The sequence below is a fragment of the Clinocottus analis genome, unplaced genomic scaffold (genome assembly GCF_023055335.1).
Source record: "Clinocottus analis isolate CAN_PGR_092001 unplaced genomic scaffold, fCliAna1.0.p SCAF_13, whole genome shotgun sequence".
Classification (NCBI taxonomy): Eukaryota; Metazoa; Chordata; class Actinopteri; order Perciformes; family Cottidae; genus Clinocottus; species Clinocottus analis.
In genome coordinates this window covers 5,652,501-5,669,448 of record NW_027175854.1, presented here as the reverse complement: position 1 = coordinate 5,669,448, position 16,948 = coordinate 5,652,501, and the positions used below count along the sequence as shown (strand labels likewise).

At 40.2% G+C, this 16,948-nt stretch overlaps 1 protein-coding gene across 1 annotated transcript in view; it reads right to left on the bottom strand.

Moving 5' to 3' along the window:
* trabd2a (TraB domain containing 2A) overlaps positions 1-16,948 on the bottom strand; it is a 48,277-nt gene that overhangs the window by 2,868 nt on the left and 28,461 nt on the right. The window contains exons 5-6 of the mRNA XM_068574564.1: positions 3,652-3,742; positions 766-1,032 (exon numbers count right to left, since the gene is read on the bottom strand). Of these exons, the coding sequence (XP_068430665.1) occupies positions 766-1,032; positions 3,652-3,742 (358 nt within the window). The remainder of the gene's footprint in view (positions 1-765; positions 1,033-3,651; positions 3,743-16,948) is intronic.

Below are 16,948 nucleotides of genomic sequence, written 5' to 3'. Positions count from 1 at the left end.
CCACAGTCCAAAAATGTCCAATCAGGTGAACTGGAATCTCTTAAGGGCCCCGAGGTGTGAATGAAAACCGTTTCTTGCTTCCTGCCCACATGCGCAATAATATTCATGACAACAGAACATTTTGCCCTGACAACAAACTAAAATAACTTTCAACACGGCAGACCACACCTTGTGCAGAGGTCTCCTTTTTGTCTGAAAGGCGAGCTTGTTTTGTTGTCCGGTTAGATCCCTGCCTGGAGCTGCTGCGAGAACAAAACCGGATACTTAGCAGGAATTCCCAGGCTGCTATTTTTCCATCGAAGACACTTATACCATCTAGGAACTAGTCTGGACTCATACGACACTGCATGGAGTGTGTGCATGTGTGTGTGTGTGTGTGTGTGTGTGTGTGTGTGTGTGTGTGTGTGTGTGTGTGTGTGTGTGTGTGTGTGTGTGGTGATATGGGTGCAGATTGCATGAAGAGTATGGTGATGTGATATGGTGGCTGCTTGAGCCTGCGGCATCACACCAGGAAGTGTCAGTTCTATTCTATAGACAGGTGGAAAGTCTGCATTACACATTTCCAATTTCCCCTCCCTCCTCCCACATCCTCTCTGTCTTTCTTCTGAGCGTTTACCATATTCCTCTTTTCTTTTCTATTGTCCACACCTGTGACCCTTCATCTCGCTGTCTCTACATTTCTCCTCGTCCCTTTTTCACAGCAAAGGAAGCGCAGTCATTGATGACGGATGTGTGTCAGAAGAAAGACCCCCCATGTCCTCTTACCTCTCCTCAATGCGAACCCAGAGGTCATTAAAATGCCGGTGCCGCTGTTTTTTCTGCTTGTTCCTCCTCTTTTTCTTCAGCATTTTTCTCTCCGCTTTCTCCAGCAGCTCCAGGCTGTCCGGTGGCAGAAGCATGTGGGGTAACAGATCGTCCTCCAGGGGATGCCCTTCATCGTCCTCTTTGTGAGGGAGCTCATGGAGGAAAGGCTCGAGAAGAGGGGGCTCATCATAGTTGTCCTCTGAGTCTGGTGAGTCAGGTCTGGATCTCCTAGTGGGTGCAAATCACAGGACCATAAGATACTTTTGAAAGGATTAAGTCGCAGGATGTGCCGTTTACGCTTAATGGTTAAACATGACCTTTAATGTCAGCATATGTAGGATGTGACCGGTCTGTCCCACATAATAGGATCAATACTTCTTGAGTAAAATTATATGATGGGAAGAAATTCTTTAGTGTTTTTAGTTTTTCTTCAATAGAACTGAGGGTTGCAGATGCTTTGTTAGTTCAGCAAAGACTTGACCATTGTGACAAACTAGGCCTGACCAATGTGAGTCTCAGGGACGCTTGTTGAATTCATGGCAATACAAAACTGACTTTGGTTTGGAGAGGCCAGCTAGGCCACTTCAGCTGGATCTCCAACACCAAAGCCAAAAAATCGTCACTGCCTGCGAGTATTGGATCCTGAACAAATGGAGAAATGGTGGAGAAATTGATTGTGCGGCAGGAGTGGATTCTATGGCCTTGTTGGAGCGCCGGAGGAGCAGAGTCGACGACAGACTCATTCATTCACACACACACACACACACACACACCCTCACACCCTCACACAGAGTACACAGATGTGCAATGAGATAGCCACCCGCGGAGTGTGTTATGGTAGACTGCACTACACGCTTCACAGCAGGAGGTAGAAGCTCTTAGTTGGGCCTTTTCAACACTTCATTGGGGTCTGGCGGAGTTTGTCAGATTTATCTGCCTTACAATCTACATAGTAAAAAAAAATTAAAAAAATAGACAGCTTCCGGGAATAAGGGGCATCAGTGAGCATTTGTTTTCCCCCTCCCACTCAAAAATCTAAGTATGAGATCCCAGCACCCATCTGACCGACACACTGCACTCCTTGACTCCACATACTCTGTTACATATACGGGACTGCATCCCCGACTACCTTGTTTAAAACACTTAAGCTTGGTTCATGGTAATTGTTTGAGATCTGCAGTGTCATATTCAGATATATTTTGAGAATATCTGCTTACACCAAATATTTAGAACGTGTTTATAGTTATTTAGTCTCCACAAAACAAGGGAATGTCGTCCGCACGTTTTTGCGAAGGCACCTCCGGATTCTGGGCGTTACTCTATTCCAATTTCCAGTGGGTGAATGCGTGCTCGTGATTGGAGGAATGTTACACATCGAGTCCAGTGTCGGGCTCTGCCTGTGCTCACAGAACGAGGGTTACAATATGGTAACCTTCTTTTGATGAACGATCGCGGTCAACCCTTATTGCTGTGACAACAACGTTGTTTCATTGCCTTACAGTAAAAGCCAGCCCATGTTTCACCAGTTGAATGCTTTTTATGTGAAGCAGTATGCATTTGGTATGCATTAGCAGTAACTTAATACAGCGCTGATACTGCCTTAGGACAGGGAACAGTAAACAATGCAATGTTTCTTGTGAATCCCTGACGTATTGAGAACAATTTGATTCCAGTGCAGGAATGGTAGACTCCTCATGTAACAATGAAAACTAATATATAGAGGGATAAATAGTATCAAAAACAGGGGGTTGATTCCGGGAAAATGTTCAGGACTATAACTTTAAAGCTCATTGAGTTAACAGCATCCTGGTTTTAAACAAACAATGATAAAACAGTTCAAACCAATGGGAACAACACCTAGAAAATTCCTGTGAAGATTACAATTGGTATTGAAAGTTAATAGAATAACAGTTAAGTGTATTATTCTTGTGCTAAAAGTTGAAAGGCAATGAAGGTCGTTGGCATCTCATGCAACAATAAACAGTGCTATGAATCAGATTTAATCATCAACTTCCACACCAAAATGTGCCCTTTATGTAATATGTGGTTCAACGCTAACTCTCCATTGTCAATAGTACAGGTCAAGTAATAAATTATGACGAGAAGATGAAAAAATACTTATGTTTAGGAACAGTTGAAGAAAGTGAGACTCCTTCAATGGATATCTATTAAGCACAGTTTTTCCATATTTGCAGACAACGCAAAGTAGAACTTGAACATCTGTTTCAGGTCTGCAAATGAACACGGACCAACTATGGAGTTGTGCTTACTGGGAAAATGATTTCCCATTTTGAAATCCAGTGAAAGAGTTGAAAGGAATATATTCCTGTCAAGGCTGTAAGACAGTGGTTGCCCTGTAAAATGTGGCATGGAAATGAAACCTAACACCCACTTAAGTGATAAAGTATGGGCCTTGGAGTTTTACAGACTCATGTTTTCTGAAGAAATCATAATGTGCAACAAATATGGTGAAACATAATATTTTCTGCTGAGTTCTCCATCCGTCATCTCTGTATTTCTCACTTTGTCTGCGATTTTCTTTGTCCGTCTCTTCTGTCTCCTCTTGTAACTCAGACATTACTTCTGCTCTTTATGGAGGTTTTTCTTTTGAAAAAAGTGCTGGAACGGAAATGGCCCTGGGAAAACTACTCCTTTAACCCAATACTCTTTCATCATAAATCATTTTACATGATGTTGTTTTTTGTGTACAATTTCAAGTTTGTCTCGTGTTTGGATTCATCCCCAAATCTGGTTTACCAGCAATTTACCCTTTCCCATCATTATTGGAACTAAGCTTTTTTTTTTGCTGTTTATTCCCCTTAAAAGGCATTTTAGCAGTAAATGTACCTGTTTACGGGTTTCCCAGCAGGGGTGTGCTCCACTTCGTATCCGTGGCGACGAAGCACATCAATGACTGTATTGTTGCCCAGAAAGTGACCTGCAACCAAAAAAACAAGAAACATGATGACCTCCACTTCCAAATGCTAATGATTAGTTAGTGCAAGCAACTTGAAACATGACATTTACTACCCTTTTAACTGTTAAGTCCTATTCATATATTACCACAGCGTTAGCATCGTAACATATTGATTATTGAGTTTTACAGTTGGATTCTATATTGTGGGACTTTCGATATTGTTTCCCCAGGCTTTTAGTCTTCATGCTAAGCTATGCTAACTACCTTTTGGCACATTATCGATCTTCTCGTGTAAGTCTTGTCAAATAAGTCAATCAAGTTATTTCCCAAAATGTTGAACTATTTCTTTGCTCCTGAATCCTGTCAAACTTCTGCTGTCTGCTAAACAATGAAGTGCTTGACATTTCTTTTGCATTACATTTTCGACTTTTACATCTCCTGATGTACCCCCCTGTTCCATTCAGCACCACCTCTCTTCATATTTTTCATCTGCTACTCTCGTTTCGTGGACTATCCTTTGTTTCACCTGTCTTCACCTCGTTATTTCTCTTCCTCTGTGATTGATAATTCTTCATCCGCCCTCATATCAGCCATTTTCTCTCCATCTCTCCGTTCTTCTACTTCTTTATCTCTAACTTCCCTTCTTTCTTTCTTTCTTTCTTTCTCGCTCCTGACCCTCTGAGCTGCGAGAAGTGGGGGCATTGAGGCTTCAGGTTGCCATGTCAAGAGGTCTCCATTCTTCCCCTCACTCTGACAAGAGGGAGCAGGGGCTCATTGTTTGGGCCCGCTCGGCCGTGGCACCACAGAGCTGTGTAAACAATGAGCCCCGGCACTTTAATCTGGCCCAGAGCCATCGATAGAGAGAGGTTGGCCTCGATTCACTATGGGTGCCATGATGCTGCCTCATCTCTAGAACTAAAAAGTGTTGGCTAAAGCGATGTCCCAGTGAGTAATAACCATGGAAGAGGACTGAGTACTGTGTACTGCTCAGAAGGTCAATGTTGACATTTGATAAAATGTAATAACCTTTCTCTTTAACTAAGGTAGATGCAAGCAATTTGTGTCTGCTTAGCAGTTCTGAGAGGAACAATGTCTGAAAAGAATAAACAGTTTGTTTTATACTTTGTATTTGGTCTGTTTCATGTTTTACTTCTCTTTTTTTTAAGTAAGGGTGCCTTTATCTAATTTCGACACCTCTAAATCATCTAAGGGCTCCTGCGGCAGCTACACATGCAAAAGAGACATGCATCTATTTTCTACTCTAAGCTGAAATCAGTATCAATACAGGTGGTCAGTTAAATGAATACCCAGCAGCTCCTAAACTCTCCATGGGACTTGGAAACCAGACAGAGAGACAGAGTTTCCCAGCCTGCCCACATTTAGAAACAACTCAGTGTGATTTATGTGAGTTTACGTCAGAGGATTAAGGTGGGACAAATGGAGCTGTTCGGCACAATGTAGGGCCACAGAAGGGTGGGCGTAATTCAAAACTTCAAAGGGACACACACACACATACAAATTCGTATACACACGCAAATTCTAATAGGAGGTAAACCATCAAAGCTGATGTGCCCCCAAAGGATTCAATGTGTTTTTTGGGACCGAGTTTGGAAAAAAAGACTTCTGCTATTATATGCTCGAGACAAGAGAAGGTGATATTTAAATAACCCTGCGGCACAAGGCGAAAAAAAAAAACAACCAAACCAAATGTAAGAGGTCTAATAGATTGACGTCAAGACCCCAAATCTATAAATTGTAAGAAGCTTCTTTTTTATGAGTTTAAAAATACATAGTGAAATTTGACAAACTAAAAGAATGATGGATGACATTGAATGGAGGTAATTTGTTCTTTCCAGCAGTCCACCTTAACAAGAACAGGTTTTATACTCAGGGGGGGAAAGGCCAAACCTTCAGCCTGCCTGTGTGCCTATGTCATGGAATTACAAACAAAAATGAAATTCAGACACCTTTGATTAAAAATGATTGATGCCACGGAAAAGGGCAGACTGTAGGAACAGAAAGTTATGTTTTAGAAGGTCTGCATTTTCCTGAAATTAGGCTTTGAGTATGATGTAGCCTTTGGCAACTGACCTGAACTTTGGGGCCTAAATATGCCAGGTGATTTGTGACTACATCTCTCTGTTTCTCTCTCATACGACCAATTATTGGTACCAAGTACTACATTATTCTGTGTTTCTGTCAGAAAAAAAACATCATGCAATCCTGGAAGAATATCTTTCCTCCCCCCACGGAGGTGAATTCATTTTATCTGCAGAAAACAAGAAAAAAAACATGTAAATAGCAGTTTTTTGTGCGGTCCGACACTGAAAAGACTTTGTGGTGAGAAAACACCTGCGCCTCGTTTGCCAAAGAAAAATGTCGACAGCGATACAGCAAGCATCAATATCTAGGTTAGTGAAAACAGGTTTAGATATTTGGGACAAAACTACTTTCATATTTATTTTTCTATTTTACTACTTCCACATTTGCCTCAAAACAAAACAACATACAATAACTGTAAAAATGATGATGCTGTAGAGCTAACTTGTAAATAATATTGCATTCTTCCATGCTGTGGTAAATTTAGTTCTCCCACGCTGGTTTCACAGATGTTTTCTTTGCATGGCTTTGTTAAAAATCAACATATAACAATCTGGTTATTGGTTTTCACATGGCAAATCTTAATAACATTTTTACTTTGTACTCCAGCTATAAACATTTGATGTTATTGCTGAGTATAACGTCACATCAGTGTTGCTACATGTTCCCTGCATAAGAAATAGAAGCAGTCATATCCATTCAAGCTCCTACTAGAAACTAGAAACAGGCCGGCAGCCCGTAGTTCAGGCCCAACCCCCTGTTTAAGAAGCACACTTCTGGAGTGACATCTGACATATATTTCCACTGATTATTTATTTAGGCCAATTTCATACATTTTAAAACTATGAAATGGGCCAAAAACATGTACATCAATGAACAATATGTAGACTGTATGTCTTTCCAGGAGTGGGGAGATGGCCGAGATAATGACCAGGGACAGACCTGAAAGCTCTCATTCACAGCTAACTCGCAACACGCAGCGACATTTATATATGTGGCACCACTGAGTGAAAGGCTCACAGATTAGCTCATGTCATGGTTATAGAAACTTACAGAGTTGGTATATGTTGTACTGAACTTTGCTATGAAGTGACAGCTTTTATAACGGTCTATAAGTGTCTACTATTTGGAGGAAACACAATCGCTGCCTAGATCCTGGAAGTTAAACTTTCTTATGCCGCACAGACGTTGTGGAAGGTTCTCTGGGTCTGTAAGGCCGCGTGTACAAAGCACACAACTTTTACACTAGATAACGGGGTTCATGTCCTGTGCTCGATATTTATTAGCTTCAGGATTCTAAAACATATGGTTACGCTTGCGGAAAGATTGTTAAACTTAAAATAACCATGGAACCATAGAAGAAATCAGCAGATACTGAACTAATACATCATCCAACCGCCACATATAACACATAATATATTTGTTTTGTGTGTTTCTGATCAAAAGCTAGACTAAAAACTACATTTTTATGTGCAACCTTGTTGTACAATGACAATAACTCAACCTTGTATATTTGTTATCCTGTTAAGAATCTAGTTTTATAAAAAGCACACTTACTAAAGCACAGTTGTTGTTTATTAATGTAATTTTTGGACACAGGATCATTTAAATAAGTCTAATTCTTCTGTATCCCATCTGGAATTGATGACACTTACTTTGTTTTCAGTCTTTTTCTCTATTCTCTTTTTTCTCTATGTCTTTTAGCATAATGCGCTCATTACTTACAATGAACGTATTACATGTAAAAGAAATGGAATCGTAAGTGGGAAAATAGATCACTTATGTTGTAAGTAAAGTGACGTGATCTCACTATCAGTGGACAGAAAGGTTTCCTTCAAGTTAAATACACCGCTTGCTGCACACCTGTACTAAGTAAGCGGAAGAGCAGATGGGGAGCACAACAGTATTCGTCCTTAGAAAGACATCCAGCCTCCACAATCAGTGGCTCAAATTATTAGAACATATGGTAGGTCTTAAATAGCGTTCCTTTTCCATGCACATCGATATTTACATTACAACCAGGGCCCGAGCAGCAGTTCTCATAACATTACAGCATGTTGGATAAACAAACGCTACAGGCAGTGCTCAGGCCACTCGAGCCCGCATGGCCATAGCTAGCATGTTTTCTGCTAGAGCCGCAGTAGCCTATTCTCACAAGTACTAAGACCTGTATAAAGATGACAGTGAGGTGTCTGGTACTTTCTTTAGTCTATAGTATGCTGTGTTTTAGTTGCCAATGGCATAAAGCCATACACATTTGGCTTTAATATGCCTTGCCCCTGGCCAATTTTGAAGGCTTTTTATTCTTGTGTAGATATTTGACACCGCAGTGGTTTTAGGAACATAAATTACACAGGCAGGAAGAGAGATGTTAAAAAAGAGCGAGTTAAGCTACTCAAACTATTATCAACTCTAAATAATAGACTGACGTTTAGGATTTGACATTTCTAGGACATCGGATGTACTAACCGGCCAAAGATTTTACTGGAAAATCACTGTATTGCCTCGGCAAGTTGCTAACAGTTGAGTAAAGGCTCAGGGTCTTTAATAGTCAAGGAGACGAAGCCATCCATAAACGTGAAAAGCATGTCAAAGACAAGTAACAGAAAAATTATTGGTTATCCACTGGCATAAAGATCCCACAGCCAACATCCTGTTTTACAAACAAGGCCAGAACTATATTAACGGTCATATCAAATGTCTGGAAAAAACAGGCTTTGCTTGGATAGAACTTTTTCTTCTCCCTGCTCATCATCATCAATCATACTGTTTTATGTCTTTGATGGACAGTCTGTTCCCCCCCCTCTGTATTAAATATCAACCTCAGCTATTAGCAGTCAAGTGCAAGTTTTAGACAAAATACATTTGACAATATGATAAAATACTGTCAAGCTGATTGAGAGTAATTATGAGGTAGCATTATAACGTAATCTATCAGTCTTTACGTCATCATTATTGCATCATTTGTGGTAAAATGCATAACATTTTTGGTTCAAAGTCCTTTGGATTCATCACCTATTGGAACCATGAACATACACAATTGTAATCCCTTAAATAGTTGTATCAATGTCTTAGTGTGGCCGTGGGACAGTAAGGAAGTGGTGAATGCCCCGACACACTAACATTGACATCCAGGGAGCCGCTTCGCTAAAATGTTAGACGGCGACAGGAATCCAGCAGAGAAGCACTAAGTGCTTTATGTTAACATATCTTACCCACAATTAAATTACTGGATAGCAGCAGTTAATGTTGTATTTTCAATCTTTGATAATTTATGTAACGTAGCCAACTTGTGGTGTTGAGACCTAAGAGCCTGTTAATGTTAATATAATATTCATCCGAGCAGGCACCAAGATTCTTTACCACTGGATGGGCCCTGGAAAATAGTTGTTAAAGTGATTGTTTTCGCCTGGAATCCATTTAGAATGATGTTGCTTGCAACTATATGTTATCATTTTGATCTAAACTCTGCAGTATGAAGATATGCTGAATATAATAGCAAAGGAGAGAAATTTGGTAACCAAAACCAAGGTATGTTAGATTTGAATGTGTCTGCGTACAAGCCTGAAAAATCAGCTTGGGATCGCAAAGTACAAAAATGATTGCACTGTCATGGGTTTAAACCACTTCAAAACCTACAGCACATTCAATTTAGGTACTTATGTGCATATAAAAACAACATAGATCGATGAAGAACGAGTAAAGTCCAGTTTTAGGTTGAAACTACTGACTGAGCCAATAGAGGCCTATACAATAGTACTTTTTTAAAAATGATTATTCCAAATCTTATCTAAAACAGTTTGTGGTTGTAAAAATATTGTTTCACTATCAATGCACAAAATACCAGAGCATTTAAGATATAAAACTATAATATAGCCTATTTTCATATAAAGTGAATTTATCCTAACTCGTTTTTGTCTGTTATGACTTCCTGTAGAAGATAGCAGTGATTTGAGAAAGCTATGATAAAACACAGAGATGAGATGGTTGTATGAATTTGAAAGACCCAAACCAGCAAACACAGGGCACAAATACAGCTCTGCTCCATGAAATAAACCTTTCTAAAGTCAAGCCAAAGAATGCTAACATCTCAACCACCACCAAAACATTTCTCTTTCAATTTCCCTCAGCCATAATGAGACGCACAGCTCAGAAACGGGCTGAATTCAATGGGTCAATCCTTTATTGTCAAATTGATATGATCTCTACTTCATAAACAGGCACAGGCTGTTGAAGGAGATGGAGGGTAGAAGTAAAACAAGGCGATGCAAAAACAACCCGGACAAAAAAAAAAGAAGGGAAAAAAAAAACAGTTCAAGAACGACAGAAGCAGAGACAAATGGAATAAGCGCAGATGTCAATTGCTCAATTTAACATAGAAAGAAGAACAGGAAACAAGACAAAGGTAAAAGTCATCCAAAACAACACAGGAATGTTAAGCCGTCAGAAGCCAGACTGTGATGGCGGAGGATAAGAGCATCCTGTACGGCTTTGGTTTAGGGCTTGAACACCTCTCTATCGAGACTGTGTAGACTGTATCTTGACACAGTGCCCATGTAAAGTCTGCTATACAAAACAGGAGTGGAGCCGGGGCTATTTGAAGTGATATCTTAGTTTGGCATGCAGGCTTTCCAACCATTTCCAAAGCAAAACCATGGACTTAACATGCATGGTCAAGAAAATGTCTTGAAAGAAAATCTTTGAAGGGATACGTAAAAAAAGTTTTAAAAAGTGAGCCAGGACTTTGAAATTCTGAATGTCCTGAGTCATAACACTTTACACGTACAGGAGGTGTTACTGTGGCAGAGGAAATAGGAGTTGTGGCTCTCTTCACCTCCACCTCATCTGTCATTTTCACATATCAGGACGCCTTATTTATCTGGGCCAATTTATTATCTCAAAGTAGAATCATCTCAATGTTTCCGTCACAGCCGCAGACCCATGTTGATGAGTGATGCTGTGTTGAAATGCATCAAAGTGAAATGCATTATGGGTAGTATTTGGGGGAGGTGCCCAGAATGATGGGAGAGGTGATTTTGCTTAGCTTACAAAGAAATCGTCATGAGTAAAATTGCAAGCAAAATGTATGATTTGCCGCAGCTTTATGTTAACTCATGGAAATTAAAAATATGGATCATTACACATCCCTCCCTACATTTTAGTCACTTTGTCTTTTCTTTTACATGAATTATTTTTCGCCGTGTTTATCGTCCGGGTAAAAAAACGGCAAAATTGTCTGCACAAGTTCCCTTGAGATTGTGCTGAGCAACTTCAGCTTTGAATTTATGCTGAAAATAAATGAGAAACAGAGCACATAAGAGGCCTGTGGTGTGAGGTTGTTTTTTAAATAAACTCACATTCAAAATTTGTGGTGCCACACAGCACTCTGGAGCCGTGTTAGGGATTACATCTGTCAGACTGCAATAGTCTATGCACTCTCCTCAGTTTGGCTTTTTCTGCCAATAACTTCTGGCGCTTGAGCACACACCAGCTTATTCCCTGTGGTCATATGAAACTGTGATCAAAGTTCGAAAATTCCGTAAAAGTGAGCAGTTTTTAACAAAGTAAAGCGGAGCACTGCTAGTTCTGGATGTCCCTACTACTAAATGTCTCCTTTTTTACCTCGAAATACTGTCTCATAGCCTACTTGTAAAAATAAAAGCAAGTGAGAGGATTTTACAAGCCGTTCAAGACGAGGGTCCAACCCGGCTCGGCCAACCTGACCACCTGGCCTCAGGTGAGTTTTTTATGTCGACTCTAAAGTGCCGTATAGAGGCAACATTGTTTGAGTGTAAATTCTCTATTTGCACAGTAACATATAGGTGTAAAATATGGTAATCTCAAAAATTACAATATTACACAGACTAGGAATATAAAGTTTCATAAAAGTAAAACTCTTCAAAATTGTACTTAAGTACACAGCACTTATGGAAATGTTCTTTGCTCCAGCGATAAAATCCAAGACCTTTGAGTGTCGGGATTATCTTCACGTGGAGTACATGGAGTCGACTGTGGTAGAGATCAAGTTTTGCTATGAATAAAATATCCACGAAACTGTAAAAATGCCTAAATAAATTATCAAGTATAAAAAATTACCACACATCAATCTACATTTGGATGATATCATGTGTATGTTCTGATAGATATGTTTCACCATTTGCCTGCAGTAACCCCTGAGGGTTTAAAAGATAAATCCGAAGGGATTGTAAAAAGGTAATTTATTTACGGATTATTTGTTTCTAATCTTTGCATTTTTCCCATAAATTACTGTATAATTGTACATCGTTATGCTCAGATAAAATGATCTCAGTCTTTGGTTGAAATGGGCCCCACACATAGATTTAGCGTAACGCAATTTGTGATAAGGGGCTGCAAGTAGAAAGTGGGGTCACGCCAAGAGAAAGCTGTGATCGACCATACTGACAGATTGAGGCTTCACACACTGCAGAGTTGAAGGACGGATTGTGGGTTCAAAAGGACTAGATTGACATCAGCAAAACCATTAGTCTAAAACAGGACCATCAAGTTTTGAATTAATCCAAAGTGAATTGATGTAAGGAAATTGAGACTGGCTTGTACCAAGCAACACAAGCAGCTGTGTTGTATTTAAATCAATTGCATACTGTAATGCACTGGAGGTTTGATCACAATCTTTCAGCTCGTTTCAGAGACAGAACAGTGTTTCTTTCCCTCAAACGTGTTTTTGCTCGTCCAGACCTTCCAAAATGTATTCCTTCAGTTTGCATATTGCGGCCTCCACTTAAAACACATGATCCCGGCCAGCCTCGCATCCTGCTGCGAGTCTTTGCTCAGCCTTTTATACATCCCAGTACAGAAAGAGGATACCAATGGGAAGTTGTATGCAGGGTCCCTTTTTTTTTTTTAAAGCATTCCACATTGTAGTTTTTCTCTTGTTTTTCTCACAGAGCTTCTATCTAAAACACGTGGCGTCGGGGGCAATTTTGTGCCTAGTTGATTTGAGTAATCTGCCGTTACGATCCTATAGATGTCAAATTAGGCCTGCAGATCATCTGTGATCGAGGTCTAGATTATAACTAAGAGCAGATTTAAGGAATCAAGGCTGTTTTTGGTTGTGTTATCTTAACCTGGTCTTTCCCTATGTTACTGTTTAAGTTTTTTTTTCTTCCATTTAGTTACTTTGAAAAGAAAGATTTGGCTTTCTTTGTCAATTACCAAACCCTTCGTTCATCCCATTTCCTCCCGAATCATTCTATCCTCTACCCCTAGTTTACTAACTCAAAATAGAACAGTGAGCTTGGTTATCCAACAACGTCCGTGCCTCCCAGCAAATACGTCACAATGAAACATGGCCAACTTTTAAATCGGTACCAACTACATCATCTGAAACAGCCTCAACACAAACAGAAAAAAATCATATTTCTTTAACTACACTCTCTCATTTGCTCCAGACCGTTTGCTTGCGTTGAAAAAAATAAAAGTTATAAAGAGTGGCATCACACAAATACACAAAGATACACTTTAATTTGTGTAAGACCAATGGAACTATAAAAAGTGCACAATGTGAAAGATATATGGAAAAACAAATTGACTGAATGACAGATCGTTAGAGTCAAATAATGAATGTCAGGAGTCTTATAGGAAGTATAAAAGTTGTACAGAAGTATATATGTGGAAAATTAGCTTACACAGCGATCGGTTGCGTGGCGATGCACGGAGAGGCCAACAGAGCAGGCTCATTCATAGAGCCAACCAGAAAACTCCCCACTCCAATGAAAGAAAAAAGGATTCAATAACTCCAGTGAGAGAGGGAGAGAGTGGAAGCCACAAAACACAAGTCATGTTTTCCTCTGTCTCTTCATATCTTCGTCCCCTCTGGGCAGGGTGTTGCTCTCCTTTATGCTTTACCTCGATAATGAAACGGGACAGCTCCTGCATCACAATTCCCACTCAGAATCATCAATGTTCAGTGCTACTTGCTAGATACATATGTCATTTTCCTTACTCTTTTCCTTTCATATAGGAGTGCGGTATTTGTGGTCCAAATTGTATTTTAGCCCCTGGGCAGGCACGTTAAGAGCCAGTTCCAGGTGTATAAGGAAAAACTGCTGGGTTTGAATGGGGTCAGGGGTGAGGAGTTCAACTCTTTCAATAAATCAAAACAAGCTGTTGTGACAGGCTTCCCCTGCGATGACTGGGAGAGAAGTGTGGGCCGTATGAAATATGTCTTTCAAGTGCAGAGTTTGAGGTCTTTGACCCGATGAGTGCAACAAAATGTATATGTTTAGGTGCCTTTCACTCTGCAGCTTAACAGCCAGTGAGTTTTTCAGAGCGGCTGACAGCTTTATCCTCCAATTTAAGAACAGACAGAGATGCATCACACGATACATTGCAGATGCTCCTGACATGTTAACGTCCCACTGGTAAAATGTGTTTCATGGCTGTATGGGTTGTATTTAGGATCGTAAATATGCCAGATAATATTTCATTTCTGAAGAGAAAGAAGATCAAAAGGAATCTCCATACAGACGGACTAGAAAACGGTGACGCATGGTCACTGAATCAGTATTTAACATCTCACAAAAGAAGCGTCTTGACTTTTGGTATGTTGCAAATAGATGCATTTTAAGGCAGTAAAAGCAGTAAAGGCAAAGATGACGAATTGTACTATCATTGATAAGACATTATTACTAGTAAATAAATCCAAGATTGGAAAATATGAATGAAATATCAATGTATTGACTTGCAGAAGATATTCTTAGGAAACGACGCATACGTTGTAGAACATGTTTGGTTTCCATCAGCAGTAACTTAACTGGATACGGCCGTGGGAGAGCTGAGATAGAGTTACTAGTTTGCATGAAAGGCATTCAACTGGCAAAACACTGAGTATTTGATTGAATATTGACTGACTTTACCTCAAGGCTTATTTGGTTTTCAATGTAATCAAATAAACCTCCGGTTCTGAAGAGTGAAAGCAATGCTGAAGTGTCCTTAAACTTGCATTCTCACTGCCGGCCAGCTGGGGGAGACTCTTCTAGTTGCAAAAAGAAGTTTGATTGAGTAGAAGTTTATGAGAAAATGACCCTACTTCTGTTTGATTTATCTCCTCAGTGAACATGGTACACGTGAGTAATCATGGTCCCATTTAGAGTAAAATAGATCATAAGGTGGAGTTTGTTATTTGGGCATGCTTACTATGATTGACAGGTCGATGCCGCTACCGGAGCCATACACGGCATCTCTGCGTCACTCCCCCCGCAGTCTAAATATGGTAACTTCCCTTCACTTGTTGCAAAAGGCCAAGATGGCGCCAGGAGCAATCCAATATGGTTACAAGCAAATCGTCAAACTTGAGGCTTCACAACTGTGGTTCACAAAGTATGACAGCCTGGTGTTCTGACCCAGACGACGGCAACCCCCCCCCCCCCCCCCTAATCTGTGATTGTTAAAACGCATCAGCAAGGCGTGACCTTTAACGCAATAGTGTAAGCCTAGTCTGACCGCTTTCTCATCTTCCACTTCAGTGGTTGGTCCTTGGCTGTGTGGATGTTTGTCTCTATTCCAGTCGAATAAATAGTTCTACGAGATGTAATATTAAAAACTGACATCCTGAAAAAAAAAAGTTACAGCGTGAAGGTGTCATGCAAATTTAAATGTAGGATTTAATCCAGATTCGGCCCGGCCGTTTCGCCCCTGCCTGCTCTCTTTTCCTACAGAGTGTGTGGTAGGTCTGGTCTGGATTTTAATGGTGCTGTATGACATGTGTGTACTCATGTCAGCGACTGGCCCAAACAGTTGTAAACTGGCTGTTTATGAGGGTGAGGTGCTGTGAAAAAAGCAGCACGTTTCTGACTTTCACACCATCTGGTGAAGAAAAAAAAGCAACAGAGAGCAGCAACCACAGTGATGTAGTGCTCAGTGGGAAAACACACTGGAGGGATTTTGGCCAGTTAAGTGTAAGATTTGGCCTGAGAATAGGTATGTCCAGTCAATCAGCTATAACTCTGAAAATAGTATGTGCACAGGGGTAGTTAACACATTGGCTTAGAAGAAAAAAGCATTTGATAGACATCTATTTAATGTTTTTAAAAAATTCCCTAAATTCTCTTATGACTGCTTGCTAAATTAATTTAAATCATCTAACTCCAAGACTGACAGTATAATGTGTAATACATCCTGCACCAGTTTTTGGAAGATATAAGATGTTTACACTGAGGTCTGTGCTTACGTTTTATGGCGGCACCATTCAGGCCAATTAAAATATTCTAGATGTCTTGTGCATAATTTCAGACACATTTCCAACATATAAGTCATATATTGTGATCTTTGGAAACTTCTTTTTTGAAAAGGTCTGTGGGTTTCAACCGTTTGGCTGCGCGGCATGCCACCTGGGCATGGGTCACCAGTGATGACAGTATGATTCAAAATGTTAAAAAACTGCGCTCATTATATATTATTATTTGCAGATAACACATAGGATTAGATTCTAAAAGTGACGTTTAGAAAATACCACCTTCAACACTCGTTATGTCGTTTTGTTTTCTCACTATTATACATACAAATGTAAATTTGGTTCAGTCCGTACGCGGAGCTGACTCTTAGACTGCAGTCGAGTATTAAGTGACTATTTCCCCGCTCTCATACCGACAGCTACCCACACACTGACAAGTCAAGGTGCTCTCTGTGAGTTATGAGTTCATGTCAACCTCTGTCATGAGCCGCAGCTCTATTTATTACCATCTACCCACCACACTAAACAGCTCACTAACCGAAGGGTATTCACTTTAGCGCTGCCCTACCAACCTAAATAGCAAAAGATCCAAAGGTGAACCGTAATTGTCTGTGAAAAGAGTCAAACATGTCAAAGTACAGTAACCGCCAGAGCCTGTAAACCACACTGGCAATTACACCACCGCAAATATTTAAATTTGTGGTTTGGGAGCAGAGTTTGAGGGGAATCATGATGTGCTAAGCAGCTTGGGGTTGGTAACACTGATGCATTCAAGTTCAGCCTGAAGAGGGGGGGGGGAGAAAAGCAAGAATTAGTACGAGCCGACAGAAATGAAGCCCTCAGCCATCAGCGATATGTAAACACGCCGTTTTATGAAAGTCAAGAGTGCCAGGGTATGGCAGAGATTATAAAGG